The 25,542-nt window shown below is 41.7% G+C and overlaps 1 protein-coding gene across 9 annotated transcripts in view; it reads right to left on the bottom strand.

The window, feature by feature from the left end:
• The window catches only part of agrn (agrin), a 471,015-nt gene that overhangs the window by 401,047 nt on the left and 44,426 nt on the right, over nt 1-25,542 (bottom strand). For 3 of the 9 annotated variants that reach the window (XM_062965812.1, XM_062965811.1, XM_062965813.1), the window contains exon 1: nt 19,166-19,717. The exons of 1 other annotated variant lie outside the window; for it this stretch is intronic. In XM_062965812.1, coding sequence (XP_062821882.1) covers nt 19,166-19,354 — 189 coding nt within the window. In that variant the 5' untranslated portion in view covers nt 19,355-19,717. Of the gene's footprint in view, nt 1-19,165; nt 19,719-25,542 lie in introns of those variants that run through there. 5 more of the 9 variants (XM_062965814.1, XM_062965810.1, XM_062965816.1 and 2 more) reach the window with 3 other exon arrangements.

Consider the following 25,542-nt stretch of genomic DNA (forward strand, 5'->3'; position numbering starts at 1 on the left):
TCGTGGAAAATATTGGCAGGGCACTTAGACATGTTTACAGTGCTCACTATAACCTGTAATGTCATTGAAGGGAGGGCCATCGGTGTCTCCTGAGTAGTGGGAGTTATAGCTATTTGTGGAAGTGGGAGCTTGTCTTTGTAAGTCAGTGGTTCCCAACCTTTTTTTGACCATGGACCATTCTCCAACATTAGTACCAAAAGGGTTACAATTCACTTTTTGGTCAACTTTAGATTCGGTTTGGTTATCTGCAGTGCTGGTTCAGAAACCTGCATTGGATAAACCACATCAGCTCTAGTCTCTGATACAGAACATATGCCATTCCATAGTCACCATATGCTCGCGCACAGAAAACCATATTTAATAATCTAGAGCTGATGTGGTCTATCCAATGCAATGGTCAGCTCTGCGGAAAGGAGAAGAAATAAAATTAATAAAATAAAATAAATAAATAAAGAGGAAAATTTCCCAAGAAGAAATTAAGGAAAATTTTAAGAGTATATCATGGTTCCAATATAGACAACTGAGAGAATACTATAATAAAGACAAGAAGGAAGGTTTCATGAATAAAGAAACATTCTGGGACAGAATTATGAACTCGGAAAAAAAATTGATAACAAAGATTTATAAAAAAATCCTCAAATGGCAAACTGAGAAAGAATTTGTGAAAGAATGTATGACAAAATGGGCAATAAACTTCAAGAAAACAATTCGTATGGATCAATGGGAAAATTTTTGGAATAAGACATTAAAACAAATGTACTCATATGATTTAAAAGAAAATTGGCTAAAAATGTTCCATAGGTGGTACATAACACCCAAAAAATTAGGACTTATGAACAAATCTCTACAGACCACCTGCTGGAAATGCAAAAAAGAACAGGGATCATTTTTCCACATGTGGTGGACTTGTGAAAAAGTAAGGAAATTCTGGAAAGAGATACATGAACTATCACAAAAAATACTGAACATTAAATATCAAATGAGACCAGAACATCTACTCCTAGGAATTACAGAAGACAATTTGAAAGAAAATGATGAACTTCTACTAAACTATATGACAACGGCAGCAAGAATTATTTATGCAAGGAACTGGAGAAAAGAAATAATACCCGACACAAATGAGTGGCTGATAAAATTAATGGAAATCAAAAATATGGACAGACTGTCATATCTACTAATTAAACAACAGGGAAAGAAAAAAAGAAAAAAACGGACTGGAACCCATTACTGAATTACTTGGTTAAAGAAAAATATATAAAAATAATGTAATTATAAAAGGGACAGGGAATAAAGAACAAGAATAAATACGGAATATAGGGAAGCTCCGATAACAATGAATAAGAGAAATAAGAGAAGCACCAGGGGAGATTCCCCGATGGACTAGTTCCAATATAGATAAGGATGGAAGTCATGGAAACTGTAAGTGTGATTTATTGTTATAATTGTATTATTTTACTTTGTTTAATAATGTGTATTATGTTGTTATGTAATGTTTGTGTTGCTTTTATGACTGTAAACTGCCCTGAGTCCTATCCGGGAGATAGGGCGGTATATAAATAAAGTTTTATTATTATTATTATTATTATTATTATTATTATTATTATTATTATTATTATTATAAACTTTACACTTTTTTCATCATTTTTTTTCTTTTCTTTTTTAAATCTCACCTCCTTTTTGCCCTATACTCTCCCTTTTTCCTACTTTACTAAATTATTTTGTTCCACCACTTTTGTTGTATTCTGTTCTAAAAAGCACATAAATAAAATTTAAAAAAAATAAAGAGGAAAGAGGTTCGCAGTCCAGATTTTTGTTCTCGTGGCCCATTGCTGGGACAAGGCCTACAAGTTGAGAACCATTGGTGTAAGTGGAAACCCCAGCTGCATACATCTATATATATAAAAGAGTGATGGAATCCTGGTGACCGACAAAACAACAAAACAACAACAAAACTAAACACCCCACAACCTCGAAAATTGATAGCACAACCCCTCATCCATGCCTCTAGGTTGATACAACAAAAAGAGAAGAAAAATAAAGTCCTAATTAGAGGGAGAGGAATAATTGCTTTTATCCAATTGCTGCCAATTAGAAGGCTAAGCTCCGCCCACTTGGTCTCCTAGTAACCCACTCAGCCCAGGGGACAGGCAAAGTTAGGCCTCACTTAGGCCTGATCCACAATGCCTATAAAATACAGACACCACCAGACAACGCCACAGCAACGCATGGCTGGGCACAGCTAGTACATATATATTTTCACTTTTATTATATGTATAGATGGTGCGGGATAGTGGCTTGAGCACTGGGCTATGACTCTGGAGACGAAGGTTTGATTTTTTGCTCATCCCTGGACATTTCGTGGTTGGTTTTGGGTAAGTGATACTCTCTGAGTCTCAGGGGGAGGCAAAGTCCACTTCCCTGTGAACAAATCCTGCCAAGAAAACCCATGATAGGTTCACCTTTCACAACAACAAGAGTCTCTTGGGGATCAATGATAATCCCTGATAATTGCCCAGCTCTATAAGGCTGGCCAGTGATCTCGCTTTCTTTTCGGGCGAACGTTTTTCTGTCCTGGCAGTTGCTGGCAGCACTTTCAGCTCTTACGTCGACTCACAAACGAAAGAATGGCTGGAACGGGAAGGTCACGCTTCAGCCGATGGCGGCCGCTCGAGAAGAGACACGGAGCTCATCAAGGACAATTACGGACTCTCCGTCCAATGAGTCACCTCAAATGATGACAGTTATTTTTCAAGAAATAGACCCTGAAGGAAGAGTCCAGTCTGAGAGATAACAGCTATGTTCGATCTTCCCGGTGACCAAAGAAAATAATAAAAAGCCCTGTTGAGGGATTTATAAGACAGCAAGAGCAGAGGGCATGGACACTTCTTTCCTGTAAAATGCTTTCCATTCAGATCTTACATTTAAATGAGAGCGAGGAGCATTAATGGGTTCTGCTGATCAATCGGAGTGGGAAATTCCCATTAAGAGTGTATTGGGGTTAATTGGAGCTGCTCAGCCTCAGTCCCTGCATTAGAAAGGTCTGCTTTTTAAGGGAGACAAGAGTCACAGATCATCTTTGCCTCTGAGACGTGCCATACATTTCTACAAAATGACCATTAAGTCACGTTGTTACTGTTGTTGTTGTGTGCCTTCATATTATTTCAGATGTATGGCGACCCTAAGATGAGCCTAAAAAAGTAAAGGTAAATCCACAAGCATGTGGACAACTTCAACAGAAAGGAGGAAATAAAAATAAATAAAACTTTATTTATACCCCGCCACCATCTCCCCAACGGGGACCCGGGGCGGCTTACATGGGGCCATGCCCAGAACAATACAATATAAACAGCATATAAAAGAACAACACATCACAACACAGTGAACAATACAATAAATAATAATATCCATTACAATACCAATCAAGGAAACAATGAAAACAAGGGCGGAAGCCATGAAAATGGACAAAACCTGGCTACCAGTATGAAAAAACTCTAAAATCAGGATCATCATCATCATCATCTTTATTTATATCCTGCTTTTCTACCTCATGGGACCCAAAGCAGCTTGCAACACATTAAAATCACATAAACAACAATCAGAGTACATCACAATAAATATAAGCGTAATAAAGAAAAACAACTAAAATATACATTCAAAGTTCATATGGCGTCGTTCTAGACAGGAAACAATCAGGGACAGCTAACACCTCCCAACAAAGGATTCCCCCAGGCAGGAAGCAACCAGGCTTTGAAGCTGGAAGGCTATTCAATGCTAATCAAGGTGGCCAATGGCAACATTCACACTTGCCTCCAACAGACAAGAGTTCTTTCTCCCACCCTGGACTTTCCACAGATATATGGAACTAGCTGTGCTCGGCCACACAATGAATTTGGATCAAAACATTAGAAAACTAAAAAGCATGAAAGGCTGCCACACCCTCCAAAGGATACCAGATCCACCAGCTTCCATCCCACCAGGATCTGCTTTCCATCTTTCCTCTCTTTCGATCAAACTCTGAATCAGCTGGCAGGGAAATTCATCTGCCACTGTTTAGACAGCATTAGCTCTGCTTTCTTTCATCAGCTCCATATCTCACTATATCTCTGGATATCTCAAAGGCTTTCGTCTAGGAGATTTTAGATTTTAACCGGCATAGATAGAGAGGCTTAATGTGATAACACAGCATGTCTTGCAGGGCGCATCGGCATGGACCACCCAGCCCAGCAGAGCAGAAGCTTTCCCACCCCAGGAACAACCCAATCGCATCAGGAGGCCACACATGGTATAAACCAAAGGTCTGTTTCCAAGCAGGAACTGAGAGGCAGAAATTAAAGACAAATGGGTGAACATATGCAGGGCGTCAAGCAACAGATTCGCATCAAAGAGCCCCTCGCGGGTACACAAATTATAACAGTCTTCTGTTGTATTAAGTCAGGGGTCCCCATAATAAGGACCGTGGGCCAGATGCGGCCCTCCAAGGTCATTGACCTGGCCCCTGTCCTAAACTTTAGACTTAGGGTTGACCTAAGTCTACCTGGTCTTTGGAGGTCTCTTTGCTTACCTGTGGTCTTATGAGATCATCTTAGATGGTCTCTGGAGGTCTCTTTGCTTGGGTACGGCCTTATGAGACCATCTAGATGGCTTTTGGAGGTCACTTTCCTTACCTACGGTCCTATGAAACCATCTAGATGGCCCTTGGGGGCCCCTTTCCTTACCTATGGTCTTTTGAAACTACCTAATGGTCTTTGAGGGTCCCTATCCTTATCTATGGTCTTCTGATGGCCTTATGAGATCATCTAAATGGACTCTGAGGGTCCCTTTCCTCACCTATGGTCTTATGAGACCATCTAGATGGTCTTACAAGATCGTCTAGATCAGGGGTCCCCAAACAAAGGCCTATGGGCCGGATGCGGCCCTCCAAGATCATTTACCTGGCCTCTGTCCTAAACTTTAGACTTAGGGTTGACCAAAGTCTACCTGGTCTTTGGAGGTCTCTTTGCTTACTTATGGTCTTAGGAGATCGTCTAGATGGTCTTTGAAGGTCTCTTTGCTTACTTATGGTCTTAGGAGAACGTCTAGATGGTCTTTGAAGGTCTCTTTGCTTACTTATGGTCTTAGGAGATCATCTAGATGGTCTTTGGAGGTCTCTTTGCTTACTTATGGTCTTAGGAGATCGTCTAGATGGTCTTTGAAGGTCTCTTTGCTTACTTATGGTCTTAGGAGATCGTCTAGATGGTCTTTGAAGGTCTCTTTGCTTACTTATGGTCTTAGGAGATCGTCTAGATGGTCTTTGGAGGTCTCTTTGCTTACTTATGGTCTTAGGAGATCGTCTAGATAGTCTTTGGAGGTCTCTTTGCTTACTTATGGTCTTAGGAGATCGTCTAAATGGTCTTTGGAGGTCTCTTTGCTTACTTATGGTCTTAGGAGACCATCTAGATGGTCTTTGGAGGTCTCTATGCTTACTTATGGTCTTAGGAGATCGTCTAGATGGTCTTTGAAGGTCTCTTTGCTTAGCTACGGCCTTATGAAACCATCTAGATGGTTTTTGGACCACTTTCCTTACCTATGGTCCTATGAAACCATCTAGGTGGTCTTTGAGGGCCCCTTTCCTTATCTATGGTATTCTGATGGCCTTATGAGATCATCTAGATGGCCTCACCTATGGTCTTATGAGACCATCTAAAGTGATAATAAGGAGACTATTCTGGCTTCAATGCAGGCCCAGATCCACACCAGAGGTGTATAGCTCCCCAGAATTGTGGAAAAATGCCACTTTTTGGGCAGCCAACCTTAAAACAGTCAAAAAGAGGCAGCCACACTGTTGTTAGCAATCTTGAATACCTACAGATCTTTCAATGCTGAAAGGATGCCTCCCTTACCTTTGGGAGGAGTTTGGTGTTTTCTGTTACTGAGATCTCTCTCTCTCTCCCCTCACTCTATTTTATTATGCAAACTCCCCACCCATGAGTGGAATTTTTTGGGACTCCACCTTGCTACTTTCTTGTGCTTTCTCGTATTTTCCTCTTTCTATAAAAAAGCCATTAAGAAAGGAAAGAATGGCAACACAAAGCTAGGAGCTCACAGTCTATATGTGCCTTCCTTCTTGCGCTCACTCACACACTCTGACTGTTATAGATTTTCTGTGTCATAGGAAAAACTACTCTAAATAGCATAGCCTCCAAAAAATACAAACAGAATATCTATAGTTGAGCAATCAGCTCACAGCAAGCAGAGTATGAAGTGTCATGTGGTTATAAAGAGTTTAGAGCAGGGGTTCCCCAAACTAAGGACCGGGGGCCACATGCAGCCCATCGAAGCCATTTATCCGTCCCCCAAGGCACAAAGGCAGAAGGGGGTTGGGCTACATAACCCAAGGGTTCTCCTTTTCTTCTTATTATTATTATTATTATTATTATTATTATTATTATTATTATTAACATTGAGGCTGGGAGGCCATCTGTCAGGGGTGCTTTGCTTGTGCTTATGGTGCACAAAGGCAGAAGGGGGTTGGACTAAATGGCTCAAGGGGTCTCTTCCAACCCATTATTATTATTATTATTATTATTATTATTATTATTATTATTATTATTATATTATGACACAGCAAACAAGATAGATATGCTGGATTTCATATCACAAAATCACAAGTCGAACACTTCCCAAGTGTCTAGGACTGTGTGATGTATTCTTGGATTATGCGTGCAGATCCCAGTAGGGTGGCAGATCGTGATTTTGTCAATGTCTATTGTTTCCAAATGCCGGCTGAGATCTTTTGGCACGGCACCCAGTGTGCCCATCACCACCGGGACCACCTGCACTGGTTTCTGCCAGAGTCTTTGAAGTTCAATCTTGAGGTCCTGATAGCGGCTGAGTTTTTCCTGTTGTTTTTCATCAATGCGACTGTCACCTGGGATGGCGACAATAATAATAATAATAATAATAATAATAATTATTATTATTATTATTATTATTATTATTATTAACATTGAGGCTGAGAGGCCATCTGTCAGGGGTGCTTTGCTTGTGCTTTTGGTGCACAAAGGCAGAAGGGGGTTGGACTAAATGGCCCAAGGGGTCTCTTCCAACCCTCCTTATTGTTGTTGTTATTATTATTATTATTACAGTAGAGTCTCACTTATCCAGCACTCGCTTATCCAACGTTCTGGATTCTCCAACGCATTTTTTTGAGTCAATGTTTTCAATAAATCGTGATATTTTGGTGCTAAATTCGTAAATACAGTAATTACTACATAGCATTACTGTGTATTGACCTACTTTTTCTGTCAAATTTGTTGTATAACATGATGTTTTGGTGCTTAATTTGTAAAATCATAACCTGATTTGATGTGTAATAGACGTTTCCTTAATCCCTCCTTATTATCCAACATATTCCCTTATCCAACATTCTGCCGGCTCTTTATGTTGGATAAGTGAGACTCTACTGTATTATTATTATTATTGCTTGGTGGCCAACTATAGTCCGGCCCTCCAATGGTCCGAAGGATCGTGAACTGGCCCCGTTTAAAAAGTTTGTTGTTGTTGTTTGTTGTTGTTGTTGTTGTTGTTGTTGTTATTAACATTAAGGTGGAGAGGCCATCTGTCAGGAGTGCTTTGCTTGTGCTTTTGGTGCACAAAGGCAGAAGGGGGTTGGACTCAATGGCCCAAACGGTCTCTTCCAACCCTCTTTTATTATTATTATTATTATTATCATCATCATCATCATTGCTTGGTGGCCAACTATAGTCCGGCCCTCCAATGGTCCAAAGGATCGTGAACTGGCCCCCTGTTTAAAAAGTTTGGGGACCCTTGGTTTAGAGTTTAGGAATCTAAACTTGAAAATTACAAAAATAATAGGGTCTGAGCTACTCTAACACCCATATCTTCTAGGGTTTCAAAGAGAAGGGAAAAACAGCAAGCATTACATCTCTCCTGACACACAAGCGAGAGAGATCTCTCAAAACACACAGCATGCACTCAGGTGTAAAAAAGCTTAAGTCAGAAGTAAAGAATTGTAGTGGGAAAGTATCTATTCCAATCAAAATGAGAGTAGAATCAGAGAGAAGAGAAGAAATAGATATATTACATGAGGAAAGGGAAACTTTCAGCCTATTCTAAAGCTGACTGACTGTTCCTCATTGAGGACTGCAGACTTGAGCAGTGTGCGGTTGAATTCCAACACTGACAACTTCCATACTTCAACCATACACAACAATATTCATTAGACATGTCCAAAAAATCGTTTTGAATCGTATATCGGAATTATTTCGGATTGTTCTCGCTTTTTGATACACATTCTGAGACATTGTCTCACAGTGCAACCAGCAATGTAATTCGAACCATTGTTGGCCCATTCTCTAATTGTCTCTTAATGTTTCGTTAATTTCCCCCCCACCAAATTTTTTTTTAAATATATTTTTTAAAATATTTTAATTTTTTTTTGTTTCTGCAACCTACCTTGAATGGGAACTTAGTGCAGCCTAACATGGCTGCTCCCCTGCTAATCAGAAGCTTCCACGATGGATGCAAAGGTGGGGGCTAACGTCCTCTGTGTCCACATGGAAGATTGCCATACAAGCCCGGTGTGTAGTGATTGCGCATGCACGTCCGCAATTTTAGAAACATTTAGAATCGTTACGAATTTTCGGAAATATCCGAAATTTTTGGGTGAAAAAAATAGGAAATACTTTCTATATCGAAGTGCTGGCACCCCCTACTTTAGAAACGAGAATCGAAACATTTTTTTCATCGATTGGACATGCCTAGTATTGATAGCTGCTCCAGATTGTAAAACTCACTACTTTATCCACCTGGGTGCAATACATGGGCTGCAAAGGGTTAAGCATCTCACGTTGTTGTTGTTGTTTCAAATCACAGAAGTTTAGCAAAAGAAATGAAAAATGTGTAGCCCAAGGCTTGCTTTACATAAGCGAGAGGGAAGAAAGTGCAGCCCACAGATTGTGTGTGAGCCATTTCTCAACTTCTAGCAACCTCATGAATTTCACAAGGATTTCTTAGGAGATAAATATTCAGAGATGTTTTTGCCATGGGCTCGCGAATCCTTTAGTGTTACCCTCTAGTTCTTCAAAGTCAGTGTCTTCTACTCAAATTTTTAAAACACAAGCGAGAAAGTAATCATATGCACAAAATGCCACCTGGAGTGGTGTCATGGTTTTAGGCCTGATCATGGAATGGAGACTGTTTTGGTTGTCTTGGTGGATGACCTCTGCAGAGAACTATCTCTGCTGGTTCTCTTGGACATCTCAGCAGCTTTCAATACCATCAATTATGGTTTGGCTCTCCAGAATGGGTCTTGGGAACATTGCTTTGCAGTGGCTCTGCTCCTTCCCGGAGGACCGTTCCCAGATGATGATGATGATGATGATGATGCTCAGACCCGTAGTGATTGACGTGTGGGGTTCTGCAAGATTCCATTCTATCCTCCATGCTTTTTAACATCTACATGGAACCGTTGGGTGAAGTCATCTGGAGTTTTGGAGTTGGGTGCCATCTCTACGCAGATGACACACAACTCTACTACTCTTTTCCACCTAATTCCAAGGAAGCTCCTCAAATCTTGGACTAGTGTTTGACAGCTGTAATGGATTGGATGAGGACTATTAAGTTGAGGCTCCATCCTGACAAGACAGAGGCCCTCCTGGTCAGTTGTGGGGCCAATCGGGGTATAGGGTGGCAACCTGTGCTCAACAGGGTCCTCCTGGACTCAGCGCTGACACTTGATGTTCTGGTGTCGGCAGTGGTCAGGAGGGCCTTCACACAGTTAAAACTGCCATCTCCGTACCTCGAAAAACGTGATCTGGCCATAGTGGTCCATGCCTTAGTTACATCTAGAATGATTACTACAATGCACTTCTACATGGAGCTGCCTTTGAAGACGCCTCGGAAATTGCAATTGTTGAAAAGAGCGGCAGCCAAGTTACTAACTGGGGCAAGTTTTAGGGAACATACCACTCCCCTCCTAAAGCAGCTCCACAGGCTTCTGAGAAGTTCCCGGGCCCATTTCAAAGTGAAGTAGTTACCTATAAAGCCTTATATGCTTTGGGTCCAACCTATCTTCAAGACTGCATCTCCTTCTATGAATCGGCAAAGGCATTGAGATCTGCTGGGAAAGTCCTTCTCGGTCCCATCAGTGTCTGGTGGGGACAAGAGACGGCTTTCTTGGTAGTGGCTCCCCAATGCTGGAATATTCTACCTAAAGAAATTAGACTAGCTCCCACCCTTCAAGCTTTTCAGGTGAGTCTTAAAACAGGGCTCTTCAGACAGGCCGGTGTAGCCCAGTGACCTACCAAGTGTGCCACTCCGCACTTTGTTATTGCAGAAATCCACCTTACTTACATTTTAGGAAATGTTATAATTCTTACAATTTTTGCTGGGATTTTACAGGTATTGTTGTTTTATTTATGTCATTTCTATCCTGCCTTTCTCAACCCGAGTCCCTATGGGAGATGATGGCGGGGTATAAATTAAAGGTTGTTGTTGTTATTATTATTATTATTATTATTATTATTATTATTATTATTATTATTATTATTATTATGTCACAGCAAACAAGATAGATATGCTGGATTTCGTATCACAAAATCACAAGTCGAACACTTCCCAAGTGTCTAGGACTGTGTGATGTATTTTAGGATGATGCACACAGATCCCAGCAGGGTGGCCTTTTGCAGTTGGCAGATCTCAATGTCTGTTGTTTCCAAATGCCGGCTGAGATCTTTTGGCACGGCACCCAGTGTGCCCATCAACACCGGGACCACCTGCACTGGTTTCTGCCAGAGTCTTTGAAGTTCAATTTTGAGGTCCTGATAGCGGCTGAGTTTTTCCTGTTGTTTTTCGTCAATGCGACTGTCACCTGGGATGGCAACATCAATGATCCAAACCTTTTTCTTTTCCACAACTGTGATGTCTGGTGTGTTGTGTTCCAGAACTTTGTCAGTCTGGATTCGTAAGTCCCACAGTATCTTTGCATGTTCATTTTCCAATACTTTTGCAGGTTTGTGATCCCACCAGTTCTTTACTGCTGGGAGGTGGTACTTGAGGCATAAGTTCCAATGAATCATTTGGGCCACATAGTTGTGCCTCTGTTTGTAGTCTGTCTGTGCAATTTTCTTACAGCCGCTGAGGATATGATCAATGGTTTCGTCGGTTTCCTTGCACAGTCTGCATTTTGGGTCATCAGCTGATTTTTCGATCTTGGCCTGAATTGCCTTTGTCCTGATGGCTTGCTCCTGGGCTGCAAGGATCAGGCCTTCTGTCTCCTTCTTCAGGGTCCCATTCGTAAGCCAGAGCCAGGGCTTCTCCTTGTAAGCCAGCTGTCAGCTCTAGTTTGTAGTGCGGTTTTCTTGTACTGGTTTTTTGTCTGCTGTGCTTTGAGGAGTTTCTGATTTTTGACTTCAATCAAAGCAGGTTCTTCACTTTGCTTTACATATTCTGCCAGGGCATATTCTTCTTCTTTGACTGCTTGTTTGACTTGTAAGAGTCCTCTGCCCCCCTGATCTTCTAGGCAGATATAGCCGGTCAACATCACTGCGAGGGTGCAGTAAATGATGAATGGTCATGAATTTTCTTGTTGTTGTTGTTGTTGTTGTTGTTGTTGTTATTATTATTATTATTATTATTATTATTATTATTATTATTGCATCAGAACTCCCCTTAAGAGTGTAAATATTGCAAAACAAGCTGAGAAACCCCAAAGTGCAAACTGGAAGTGGAATTGCAATCACTGCCAAGTCAAAATTTTGGCCACTCTTCAGCCAAAGGCAGAAAAAATTGGCAGCCATCCTCGTATCAGTTATTCATCCCTAGTTTAGAGTCCAACAATAGACAGAAGCTGGAAAAATGGGGAGGAAAAGGGCTTTCCAGAAGTCAGGTTTTCAATAAGCTTTCTTCTAACGGGTGCCTTTGAAACTTTCCCAGCCATAAAGTGTAAAACGAGAGACAGTCGATTGCAGATGTCTCGGCTTGGGTTCCCTTAACAGCTGCTTTCTGAAGACGCTCCCTTTTTGGGGTCAGTCTCTCTTTTAAGGAGGTTACTCGCTGTCTAAAAATACATAATTATGCGCCAAAGCTTTTAAACTCTTCTAATCAAAAACATATGTCTTTGCCTAAAAAGGGGACCTTGTTCGGTTTTAAGAGATTTTTTACGAAATCAAAGGAGAATTGGCTGTAATCAAAACAGAATATCTCGGCACAATGAGATTTGCCCTGAACTGAAATCTAGATTCAATCAGAGCAAAGTGAGCAGCTCCGCTGAAGGCATGACAACCACAGACAAGGTGAACACAAAGAATCAAGGGCAGCCGTCACTTCCCCAAATTAATCTGTTGCGAAATCAGGGCTGTATCTTTATTCTGTAAATCAATTACATTTATGCACAAGTGGCACAAAGTCTTTCAAAAGACCAACAATAGGAGGTGGAAATGGAAACGGACCGTCCAAGATTTCAGTCAGGAAGAGCAATGTAGCAGCAAAGGAATTCAGAAAGCAACCTTTGAATGAATTAGACCAATTTTAACATGTCTTTGTTGATTGGCATCAGCTATCAATACAACACTTTTCCAAGCTCTGCCTATGTTATCAGCTGTACCTGGAGATATCAGGCATCTTGCATACAAAATAAGAGGTCTACTACTCAGCGATGTGGCTCACCTTGAGCACATCATCTAACACAGTGGTTCGCACAATCTATACACATAATAAAAGTGAAAATACGTATGTATGTGCACGGCTGGGGTGTCCACTTACACCAATGGTTCTCAACCTGTGGGTCCCCAGATGTTTTGGCCTTCAACTCTCAGAAATTATAACATCTGGTAAACTGGCTTTTAAACAGAGGCTGGATGGCCATCTGTCGGGGGTGCTTTGAATGCGATTTCCTGCTTCTTGGCAGGGGGTTGGACTGGATGGCCCATGAGGTCTCTTCCAACTCTACTATTCTATGATTCTATGAAGTTGTAGGCCAGAACATCTGAGGACCACAGGTTGAGAACCACTGATCTAAGAGGTAGGACTTCATATGCTCTGAAGTTGCAAAAAAGGGATGCACATTTCCAAGGTGGACCATTTTTATTCCTACAGAAAATACATGTGGGTTCCCAACTCTGATGATACTTTGATTGACGGGAGAAGGTCCCAGAGGGTGCTGAAGGAAGAATATGGGGAAATTCCTGTCAATAATAATAATAATAATAATAATAATAATAATAATAATAATAATAATCAGCTAATGACCCAAAATGCAGACTGTGCAAGGAAACTGACGAAACCATTGATCATTTCCTCAGCTGCTGTAAGAAAATCGCACAGACAGACTACAAACAGAGGCACAACTATGTGGCCCAAATGATTCATTGGAACTTATGCCTCAAGTACCACCTCCCAGCAGTAAAGAACTGGTGGGATCACAAACCTGCAAAAGTATTGGAGAATGAGCACGCCAAGATACTGTGGGACTTCCAAATCCAGACTGACAAAGTTCTGGAACACAACACACCAGACATCACAGTTGTGGAAAAGAAAAAGGTTTGGATCATTGATGTCGCCATCCCAGGTGACAGTCGCATTGATGAAAAACAACAGGAAAAACTCAGCCGCTATCAGGACCTCAAGACTGAACTTCAAAGACTCTGGCAGAAACCAGTGCAGGTGGTCCCAGCGGTGCCATGCCAAAAGATCTCAGCCGGCATTTGGAAACAATAGACATTGACAAAATCACGATCTGCCAACTGCAAAAGGCCACCCTTCTGGGATCTGCACGCATCATCCAAAAATACATCACACAGTCCTAGACACTAGGGAAGTGTTCGACTTGTGATTTTGTGATACAAAATCCAGCATATCTATCTTGTTTGCTGTGTCATAATAAAATAAAATAATAATAAATAAATTCCTGTCCAAAACCCTGGGGAGAAAACTCTGGTCCCAGTGGAATTTGCATGACCCCATCCACTGCCTCTCCCTTAACTCTTTCCTATTCTTTTCTATGGCACACAGCAAACAGAGGAATTGATCAGCAACTGAACATACTAGAAAGGTTTGGGGAGAATTCACCATGATTTATAGGAGTTGTAGGTACTGGGATATGTAGTTCACCTGCAATCTAAGAGCACTTTGAAATCATCAACGATGGAATCGGACCAAACTTGGCACACAGAGCCCCCATGACCAGCAAAAAATATAGAAGGTCTTTGGGGAAAATTCACCTTGATTTGCAGGAGTTGTAGTTCACCCACATCCAGAGAGCATTGTGAACTCAAACACCGATGGATCTGGACCAAACTTGGCACACAGACCTGATATATGGAAATTTTGATTACTAAAGGAGTTTGAGGGAAAACTGGCCTTTCCTTTCTGGGAGTTGCAGTGGGTTAAATTCTTGTGTCGGCAGGACTGATGACTTGAAGGTTGGGTTGCTGACTTGAAGATGGCTGGTTCGAATATGGGGAGAGCACAGATGAGCTCTCTCTGTCAGCTCCAGCTCCCTGTGCAGGGATATGAGAGAAGCCTCCAACAAGGATGGTACAAACTTCAAAACATCTGAACAACATCCTTGCAGATGGGCAATTCTCTCACACCAGAAGCGACTTGCAGTTTCTCAAGCCTGTTCAGAACAAGGGCCTGGCAGGCTTCTGTCTCCTTCCAAAGCCTGTACTTCAAGGACTTTGGCCTGACCTACCAAAGGGACAATTTATAAGATGGCAAGTGTGAACAATGCATCACCTCCCTGGAAGGGAGAGGTGGCAGCAATCCAAGTCTGCACCAAGATACACTCATTCCCTTAATAAGAATAATACACTTTATTTATATTCCACTCTCTCTCCCCGGAAGGACTCAGAGCGGAATACAGAACACATATGAGGCAATAATTCGATGCCTTTTACACAACGACATACAATATCACAAACAGACAGAGGTAAAGGTCCGGCGTATGGAGGCGATGCTCAAGTACCTATTTATCTACTCACATCGCATGTTTTCGAACTGCTAGGTTGGCAGAAGCTAGGGCTTACAGTCAAGAGCTCACCGCAACTCACGGCTTTGAACTGCCAATCTTCCGGTTGACAGATTTCCTGCATAGTGGTTTAATCTGCTGCGCTACCGAGGCCATAGCTGCTGATATCTATAAGCCTTATATGTGTAGTGGTCTGAGCATTAAACAATGGCTCTGAAGTCCAGGTTTGAATCCTCATCTAGTCATTGAAACCCACTGGGAGACCTAGGGTAAATCACACTCTCTCTGCCTCAAAGGGAGTTAAAAGTAAATTCCACCTGAACAAATATTGCCAAGGAAACCCAATGCCAGAGGGACGCCATAAATCAGAAACAACCTGAAGACACACAACAGCAACGTGACTTACAGAGACTCCAAAATTACATTGGGGAGTAGGCAAGAGCAAGTGGAAGAGAAAGTTTTTGTAATACTGTATACTGTATGCTGGTTTTATATCTGTAAGCCGCCCCCGAGTCCCTCTGGGGAGATGGTGGCGGGGTACAAAAATAAAATTATTATTATTATTAAAGGACATGATTCAAGCAAAAAATGGGGAATGAGATTGCTAAGATTTTAGTCATCTAGGAGACAAATTTCAAAGAATCACAGAACCTTGGATCTGGAAGGGATCGCGAAGGCTATCCAGTCCAACCCTGCCATGCAGGAACAACACCCAATCAAAACATTCCTGACAGATAACCATCCAAACGTGTGCCTTCCGTTATACAGGGTGTGGCAAAGAAAAAGTGTGCACTCATCCACATCTAATGATAGCTATGGTGAAGGCTAAGTAAATACTTTTATATTAAACTAGCTGTGCCCGGCCACGCGTTGCTGTGGCAAAGTGGTGGTGGTATTGGTTAAAAATTGTTGTGTAATTTTTATTTGACGTTATTTGCATTTTTTTATTAATTTTATTGTAAGTTAAATTTTTATTTATTATATTTTATTATTTTCTTGTATTATTTTTAGTTATTTTCTGTTATTATAGTATTTTATTGTATCAATTTTTAGTGTTTTTTATTATTTTTATTGGGTTGCTAGGAGACCAAGTTGGAGGAGCTTAGTCTTCTAACTGGCAGCAATTGGATAAAAGCAATTATTCTTCTCTCTCTAATTAGGAGTTTATTTTTCTTTTCTTTTTGTTGTATCATCCTAGAGGCGTGGATGATAGGTTGTGTTGTCAAATTTCGAGGTTGGGGGGCCTGTAGTTTTGTTGTTTTGTGGGTCGCCGTGATGCCATCACTCTTTTATATATATAGATAAAAAACATTATAATAAGGATTTAATCAGCGTTACAAATTCTGTCAAGTGTTTATAAAAGAGCTGGAAACCTCACTTCAAGTTCTTTTCCTAATTTTCCTAATTTTCCGGCACGTCTCTACTGGCTGTTAGGAATTGTGGGAGTTGTAGTCCAAAACACCTGGCGGGCCAAGGTTTGCCATGCCTGAGATAGAGGATGAATAAATTATAGGAATCAAAGAGGACTAATTATACCTCATATACACTGACTTAGTTGCTGAATATCTACCTTCATTAATTTGCTGCATACCATCTGAAATCCAATAATTTTAAGAGTTTTTAAGGATTTATATGTCAAATCGTGTGGAATGTATTATGTCTTGTTTATTTAATGCTTTTTGATTTTTTATATGTTATCCTGTAAGCCGCCCCGAGTCCCTCTGGGGAGATGGTAGCGGGGTACAAAAATAAAATTATTATTATTATTATTATTATTATTATTATTATTATTATTATTATCATCATCCTCAGCATTGCATGTTTGCCATTGTGTTTTATTTTGTTGTAAGCCACCCTGAGTTCCCTTGGGAAGATAGGGCGGGCTATAAATAAAGCATTATTATTATTATTATTATTATTATTATTATTATCATCATCATCATCCTCGGCATTGCATGTTTGCCATTGTGTTTTATTTTGTTATAAGTCTCCCTGAGTTCCCTTGGGAAGATAGGGTGGGCTATAAATAAAGCATTATTATTATTATTATTATTATTATACATATTTCTGTATTACAATCTGTTACGGGGAAGTGATATGGACAAGAGAATGTTGCAATGTACCTGTATGTACTACATACCTATATTATAGTTATAGTTTCCATATTCTGTATGTCATTAATTCACTCAATAAAAACTTTTTTTTTTTTAATGTAAAAGATGCTACATACGAACTTCGAAATGACACCACAAATGTACCTTTGGAAGAACTAAAAAAGAAATCCGGAAAAATATTTATATGGCAGTAACAGCTCAAACAGTATATGCTAGATAATGGCAGAGATACGTCGCTTAGAAGAATGGGAAAAAATACATCATAGATTTGCTAATAATGGACAAAATAACTGTACTCTTGAGAGAACAACGAGAGAACTTTAGTAATAAATGGCAACCAGTGATTCAACACCTTAATAAAAAAGAAAAGCAAACTAAACAGGCACATAGAGGATCCTATAAGACTGTAGACAAGGTGGAAGCAGGTATTAATTTAGAACCTATGATGCTTTTATCTGTGCAAATGAAACACTAACAGCTGGAAAATATTATATTGCAAGCAGCAAACACTTATAAATCGACGTCTATTTAATAAATAATTTTGAATGAATTTCTAAGGTTGTATGTTGTTTTTTCTCATATAAAAATATATACACAAAAGACCGTAGTTTGCCCATGCCTGGTGTAGAGACATATTCTGCCCTTAAGCTACAATATAAGGAAGTGCAGATCCACCCTGAGAGAGGACTGCATGTGTACACAGGATGAGTATTTTGTGAATGGATGTGTACACAAACTTTGTGAATGAAGGTATACACACACAGACAACAGCCCTGCAGGTAGAGCAGGCATTGGCAAACTTCAGCCCTCCAGGTGTTTTGGACTGCAGCTCCCGCAATTCCTAAGAGACTACTTTCGTGGGGATCCTGGGCCCATAACCCAGACATGGGTCAACTTCGACTGCAACTTCAAGAATTCCTAACAACCTACTTTCATGGGGATCCTGGGCCCATAACCCAGACATGGGTCAACTTCGACTGCAACTTCAAGAATTCCTAACAACCAACTTTCATGGGGATCCTGGGCCCATAACCCAGATGTGGATCAACTTCAGCCCTCCCTCCAGGTGTTTCGGACTGCAATTCCAAGAATTCCTAACAGCCTACTTTCATGGGGATCCTGGGCCCACAACCCAGATATGGGTCAACTTCAGATTTCCCTCCAGGTGTTTTGGACTGCAACTTCAAGAATTCCTAACAGCCTACTTCCACGGAGATCCTGGGCCCATAACACAGACGTAGGTCAACTTCAGTCCTCCCTCCAGGTATGTTGGACTGCCATAATTCCTAACAGCCTACTTTCACAGAGATCCTGGGCCCATAACCCAGATGAGGATCAACTTCAGCTCTCCCTCCAGGTGTTTTGGACTGCCACAATTCCTAACAGCCTACTTTCAGGGTGATCCAGACATGGATCAACTTCAGCTCTCCCTCCAGGTGTTTTGGACTGCCACAATTCCTACTTTAATGGAGATCCTGGGCCCATAACCCAGATGTGGGTCAACTTCAGATCTCACTCTAGGTGTTAGGGAGATCCCGGGCCCATAACCCAGACATGGGTCAACTTCAGTTCTCCCTCCAGGTGTTTTGGACTGCCACAATTCCTAACAGCCTACTTTCAGGGAGATCCTGGACCCATAACCCAGTTGTAGATCAACTTCAGCCCTCCCTCCAGGTGTTTTGGACTGCTACAATTCCTTACAGTCTACTTTCAGGGAGATCCTGGGCCCATAACCCAGATGGGGATCAACCTCAGTCCTCCCTCCAGGTGTTTTGGACTGCCACAATTCCTAACAGCCTACTTACAGGGAGATCCAGACATGGGTCAATTTTAGCTCTCCCTCCAGGTGTTTTGGACTGCAATTCCAAGAATTCCTAACAGCCTACTTCCACGGAGATCCTGGGCCCATAACCCAGACGTGGATCAACTTCAGCCCTCCCTCCAGGTGTTTTGGACTGCAATTCCCACAAACCCGGAGGGCTGAAGTTTGCCCATGCCCGAGTTAGAGGCAAGGGAGACACTAGTTGGATCCGCCACTCTAGAGGTCCCTCTCCAATCCCAAGTTCCTGGAGGAGAGCCCTACCTTGCAGGAGTAGGTCTGGTGGACGGGGTCGACGTTGAGGATCTCCTCCACGGTGCCGGTGAGCACCACGTTGGCCTCCTCCTCTCGCCTCTCCAGCTCCCTCTCCACGGGGCAGCCCCCTCGGCAGAGCCCCGGCCCCCGAGAGACCAGCAGGAGCAGGAGCCAGAGGGTCGCCCCTTGCTTCGCCATGGCCAGCCAGGCACAAAAGGCGCAGAGGCAGCAGCAAGGCAGGCAGAGGCAGAGGCAGAGGCGAGCTCTCCCAGCCCAAAGGAAGCTTGGAAGGGAGGAAGGTACTTTTGTCGCTGGGGAAGGGAGGGCAGAGCAGGAAAGGAGGAGGAGGAGGAGGAGGAGGAGGAGAAAGAGAGCCGGGGATGGCTCCCTCTCTCTTCTCGCCCAGGGGAGGGAGGGGATTTGCAATTTTGCATGCGATCTGAATTGCTGATAAGGTAGAAAGGGGAGGGGGAAAGAGAGAGAGAGAAAGAAGGGCTGGGAGAGCAGAGCAGAGCCCCTGTTTCTGGCTGGATGAATGGAAAGAAGGAGGGAAAGCAACAGAGAGAGAAAGAGAGAGAGAGAGAGAGAGAGAGAGAGAGAGAGGCAGGACGCCCCCCACAGGAAAGAGGGCTCCCGACAGGTTCAGCCCTCAATGGCTCTTCCTGGAGGCCTCCCAACGTGATGCGACTTCCAAAGGGGCAGCTGGAGAGAGAGAGAGAGACAGAGAGAGAGGCTCAGGAAAGAAAGGGAAAGAAGGGATCAAGGGGTGGATCTTTCTCCCCAGCTCTCCTCCGACTCCCCGCTTCCTGCTCTGCTGGAATCACACACTTGGAAGAGACCTCCTGAGCCATCCAACCCAACCCCCTGCCATGCAGGAAAAGCACAATCAAAACACCCCAGACAGGCTTAAACGCCTCCAAGGAAGGAACCTCCACTACACTCTTAAGTCAAATCACTGCTTGTATGTCAAAGCAAACCCCACTCTTAAGTTAGGACACTCTTAAGTTGAGGTTCCACTGTATTTAGCAGTCCAGAACAGGAGGACAGTGGCAAGCACAAGGGGGGGGGGGGTGTTTAAAAATTCAGAGTGTTTCCAAGCTCTTCCTCTTTTTACCTCTGCCTTCCACCTGTCCTTCTTTCGCTAACTCAGGACTATAATATTTTGATACTATAGCATTTACTGCTGTATTTTGATAATAATAATAATAATAATAATAATAATAATATCGACAAAACCATTGATCATATCCTCAGCTGCTGTAAGAAAATCGCACAGACAGACTACAAACAGAGGCACAACTATGTGGCTCAAATGATTCATTGGAACTTATGCCTCAAGTACCACCTCCCAGCAGTAAAGAACTGATGGGATCACAAACCTGCAAAGGTAATAGAAAATGAGCATTCAAAGATACTGTGGGACTTCCGAATCCAGACTGACAAAGTTCTGGAACACAACACACCAGACATCACAGTTGTGGAAAAGAAAAAGGTTTGGATCATTGATGTTGCCATCCCAGGTGACAGTCGCATTGACGAAAAACAACAGGAAAAACTCAGCCGCTATCAGGACCTCAAGATTGAACTTCAAAGACTCTGGCAGAAACCAGTGCAGGTGGTCCCGGTGTTGATGGGCACACTGGGTGCCGTGCCAAAAGATCTCAGCCGGCATTTGGAAACAACAGACATTGAGATCTGCCAACTGCAAAAGGCCACCCTGCTGGGATCTGCACGCCTCATCCAAAAAAACATCACACAGTCCTAGACACTTGGGAAGTGTTCGACTTGTGGTTTTGTGAAACGAAATCCAGCATATCTATCTTGTTTGCTGTGTCATAATAAAATAATAATACTTTATTTTTATCTCCCCCAGGGAGACTCGGGGCAGCTCACATGGGGAACAAGCCCAATGTCACATATAATAAGCAGTCATGCAATAAAACCAATATAAACAATAAAGCCATATAACAGCATACAACAGGATAAAACAGCATATCAGAACAATGAGTCTGAGCATAGTGCAATATATATAGAGAGGCAAAAATTATTTTAATCTTTGTACCCTGTGTTGTTGAAGCAAAGGACAAAAGGGATCCTCTCCCCTCTGCATGAGTCTACCATATACCACATAGCTGTGGACAAGTCTACATAGAGACCACCAAACGCAGTAGCATTGCCCAGGCACATCAAGGAACATGAAAGGCACTGCAGACTAACTCAACCAGAAAAGTCAGCCATAGCAGAGCACTTGTTGAACCAACCTGGACACAGTGTATTATTGGAGAACACAGAAATGCTCAACCACTCCAACAACTATTATGTCAGACTACACATAGAAGCCATTGAAATCTACAAGTATGTGGACAATTTCAACAATAAGGAAAACGAAAATGAACAAAATCTGGCTACCAGTATTTAAAAAAACTCCAAATTCAGAACAGTAAATAAGGAGCAACACTCTGAAAACAGAAGAATTCCAGACATGAATCAATCAATAGGTGCAGCTAACGACTCTGAACAAAAGATTCCCCCAGGCCAAGATATGAAGCTTGGAAGGCCACTTAATGCTAATCAAGATGATTAATTACAACATTCACATCTGCCTCCAACAGACAAAAGTTCTTTCCCCCACCCTGGACCTTCCACAGATATATAAACCTTCCTTGCTTAGTTTCTCCATATACCTCACAACCTCTGAGAATGCCTGCCATAGATGTGGGCGAAACGTCCGGAGAGAATACTTCTGCAACATGGCCAGACAGCCTGGAAAATGCACAACAACGCTTTGTACCATGTGTTTTGGTGTATGTATCCTATAGTGGTGTGTTTTGATACAAGTCTTTTGTTGTATGTATTTTATGTGGAATATGTTTTGACTGTGCTGTATCCCACTTCAAGCCATGAGAGAAGGAGTAACAACAACAACAATAACAAGCATAATAACTTCTCGAAGAAGGTTCGTTCCTGGGCCCAGTTCTGCTCAACTTGGATGAAGGTTTAGAGTAGGGGTTCTCAAACTTTTAAAGCAGAGGGCCAGTCCACAATCCTTCAGACTGTTGAAGGGCCGAATTATGATTTGAAAAAAAAAATGAACAAATTCCTATGCACACTGCATATGTTTTATTTGTAGTGCAATGTAACAATAACAATTAAAGAACAATACAATATTTAAAAATGAAAACAATTTTAACCAACATAAACCTATCAGGATTTCAATGGAAAGTGTGGGCCTGCTACTGGCCAATGAAATAGTCGAGTTAATTATGATTGTTGTTGTTGTGTGTCTTCAAGTCATTTCAGACTTTGGGCGAGCCTAAGTCTAAAATTATTTATTTATTTACTACCTTTATTTACTTTTTTTTTTAAACATTTTTTATTGTTATTATTGAGAAAAAGTTACAATTATATAAACATATTCTATACATTTCCCCCTCTTTTATTTACATTCACCCCTGTGCTCCCCTTCCCCAGAGCCATCTCTTCTTCTGTAGTCCCACCAAAAGTTCAATTCTTCATTTGGAGGTAAATTCCCATCTTCTTTTTCCAATAATTTTTCTAGAAATTTTCTCCAAATACTTTCAAAATCATTTTTTTTCCATAATCCCTTCTTTACTTTTAAATTTGATGTTAGCTTGTCATTCAGTGCCATTCGCCAAACTTCTTTATACCATTCATTAATTTGTATTTTCATTTCTCCTTTCCAATATTTTGCAATTAATAATCTAGCTGCTGTTAATAGCATGTCTATTAAATTTTTTTCCTTCTTATCTTTCTCATCCTCTTTTTTAATTAAAAGTAATATTTCCACTGGATTCCTTCTAATTTTTATATTTATAATATTTTCTATTTCCCTTATGACCAATTCCCAAAAACCTTTTACATGTTTACAGTCCCACCACATATGCATGTAGGTTCCAATTTCCTGGCACCCTCGCCAGCATTTTTCATTATTATTCTTATTCATAATATTTAACCTTCTTGGTGTTAAATACCACTTCCAAATTAGTTTGTAATAATTTTCTTTTATTCTAATTGACATGTTTTTTAATTGTCTTGTTTTCCATATCTCCTCCCATTCTTTTTCCGTTATCTTTGTTTACCTTTATTTACTACATTTATATCCCACTCTTCTCACCCCGAAGAGAACTCAGAGCAGCTGTATGTACATACAATATATTATATTATTAGCATAGCACAATATTAGCATTATATATTACTATATTGAACTATACCACTATACTGTAATATTATATGTAATATATAACATATAATTAATATTATTATATGGTATTATTATTAATATTATATTGTATAACATTATAATATTTTATCAATGTTATATGTATATACAATATATTATATTATTAAAACTGATATAAAAATATTATATTATAAAACTGAGGGCGAGGGCCAGGTAAATGACGTAGGAGGGCCGCATCCGGCCCCCGGGCCTTAGTTTGGGGACCCCTGGTTTAGAGGGTGTGCTAATCAAGTATGCAGATGACACCAAATTAAGAGGGATAGCGAATACTCCAGAGGACAGAATCAGAATTCAAAATGACCTAGATTAGAGAGATGATTGGCCAAAATTATCAAAATGAATTCCAACAAGGACAAATGTAAGATACGACACTTAGGCAAAAAAAATAAAATGCACAGGTACAGAATGGAGGATGCCTGGCTGGATAGAGATTCGAACTCCAGTCTCCAGAGCCATAGTCCAACACTCAAACCAACATACCATGCTGGTTCCTTAAATCCTATTTTTAGTTAGTCACAATTAAAGTCACCTATCAAAACCACGCTATTTACCTATGTGTTGACTCATCAATCAGCAACAGATGCAATGAGCATACTTTTGTGGTTGTTGTGTCTGTATCTTCCACATTTCCTATCGACTTATGGCCACCCCATGAATTTTTCATCAGATTTTCTTATGCAAGGAATACCCAGAAGCGGTTTTGCCAGTTCCTGGATAGCAGGTAAAACATCAAGCAATATAGCAATAGGAGCAAGTTACAGTAAACAAATTATTGTTATCATTATTGTTGTTGTAAAGGTAAAGGTTTTCTCCTGACTAGTTGTGTCCGACTCCGGGGGTTAGTGCTCATCTCCATTTCTGAGCCAAAGAGCCGGCATTGTCCATAGACACCTCCAAGGTCATGTGGCCACTGGCATGACTGCATGGAGTGCCGTTACCTTCCCGCCGGAGCAGTACCTATTGATCTACTCACACTTTGGGGGTTGGTGCTCATCTCCATTTCTAAGCCGAAGAGCCGGCATTGTCCGTAGACACCTCCAAGGTCATGTGGCTAGCATGACTGCATGGAGCGCCGTTACCTTCCCGCCGGAGCAGTACCTATTGATCTACTCACACTCTGGGGGTTGGTGCTCATCTCTATTTCTAAGCCGAAGAGCCGGCATTGTCTGTAGACACCTCCAAGGTCATGTGGCTAGCATGACTGCATGGAGCGCCGTTACCTTCCCGCTGGAGCAGTACCTATTGATCTACTCACACTCTGGGGGTTGGTGCTCATCTCCATTTCTAAGCCGAAGAGCCGGCATTGTCCATAGACACCTCCAAGGTCATGTGGCCACTGGCATAACTGCATGGAATGCCGGAGCGGTACCTATTTATCTACTCACACTCTGGGGGTTAGTGCTCATCTCTAAGCCGAAGAGCCGGCGTTGTCCGTAGACACCTCCAAGGTCATGTGGCCACTGGCATGACTGCATGGAGCGCCGTTACCTTCCCACCAGAACAGTACCTATTGATCTACTCACATTTGCATGTTCCGAACTGCTAGGTTGGCAGAAGCTGGGGCTAACAGTGGGTGCTCACTCCACTCCCTGGATTCAAACCTGCGACCTTTCGGTCTGCAAGTTCAGCATCTCAGCGCTTTAACACGCTATTGTTATGTTTATTTATATCCCGCTTTTTCTCTCCAAAGTGGCCCACAACTAGTTAAAGAAGATTTTGAGGCTAAAGCAAAGGCAGGACATCCTGGGAGGCCGGGAGAGGCCCCAAGGAGTGCTGGGAATGGGTGCAAAATCCCTGCCAGGCGTATCAAATTATGCATGGTATGGAGACGGCAGATAAGGGAGACATTTTCTTGCTCTCCGTAACGTGAGTGCCTGGGGTCATCCATAAAGCTGAATGAGTGGGAGATTCAGAGCAGATAAAAGGACAAATAGTTCAGTGTGAGCACAGTTCAGCTCTGGCATTTGCTTGCTGCATGGCCATCAACTTGGAAGGGTTTAAAGGGGGATTGCTCAACAGTATGCAAAACAGAGTGATCATGGCTATCAATGGTGATGTCTCTGCAGAATTTCAAGAATCAAAGGGAAGCATGACCAGATAACAGCTATGTGGATGTACTGCCACA

The sequence above is a fragment of the Anolis carolinensis genome, unplaced genomic scaffold (assembly GCF_035594765.1).
Source record: "Anolis carolinensis isolate JA03-04 unplaced genomic scaffold, rAnoCar3.1.pri scaffold_15, whole genome shotgun sequence".
NCBI lineage: Eukaryota > Metazoa > Chordata > Lepidosauria > Squamata > Dactyloidae > Anolis > Anolis carolinensis.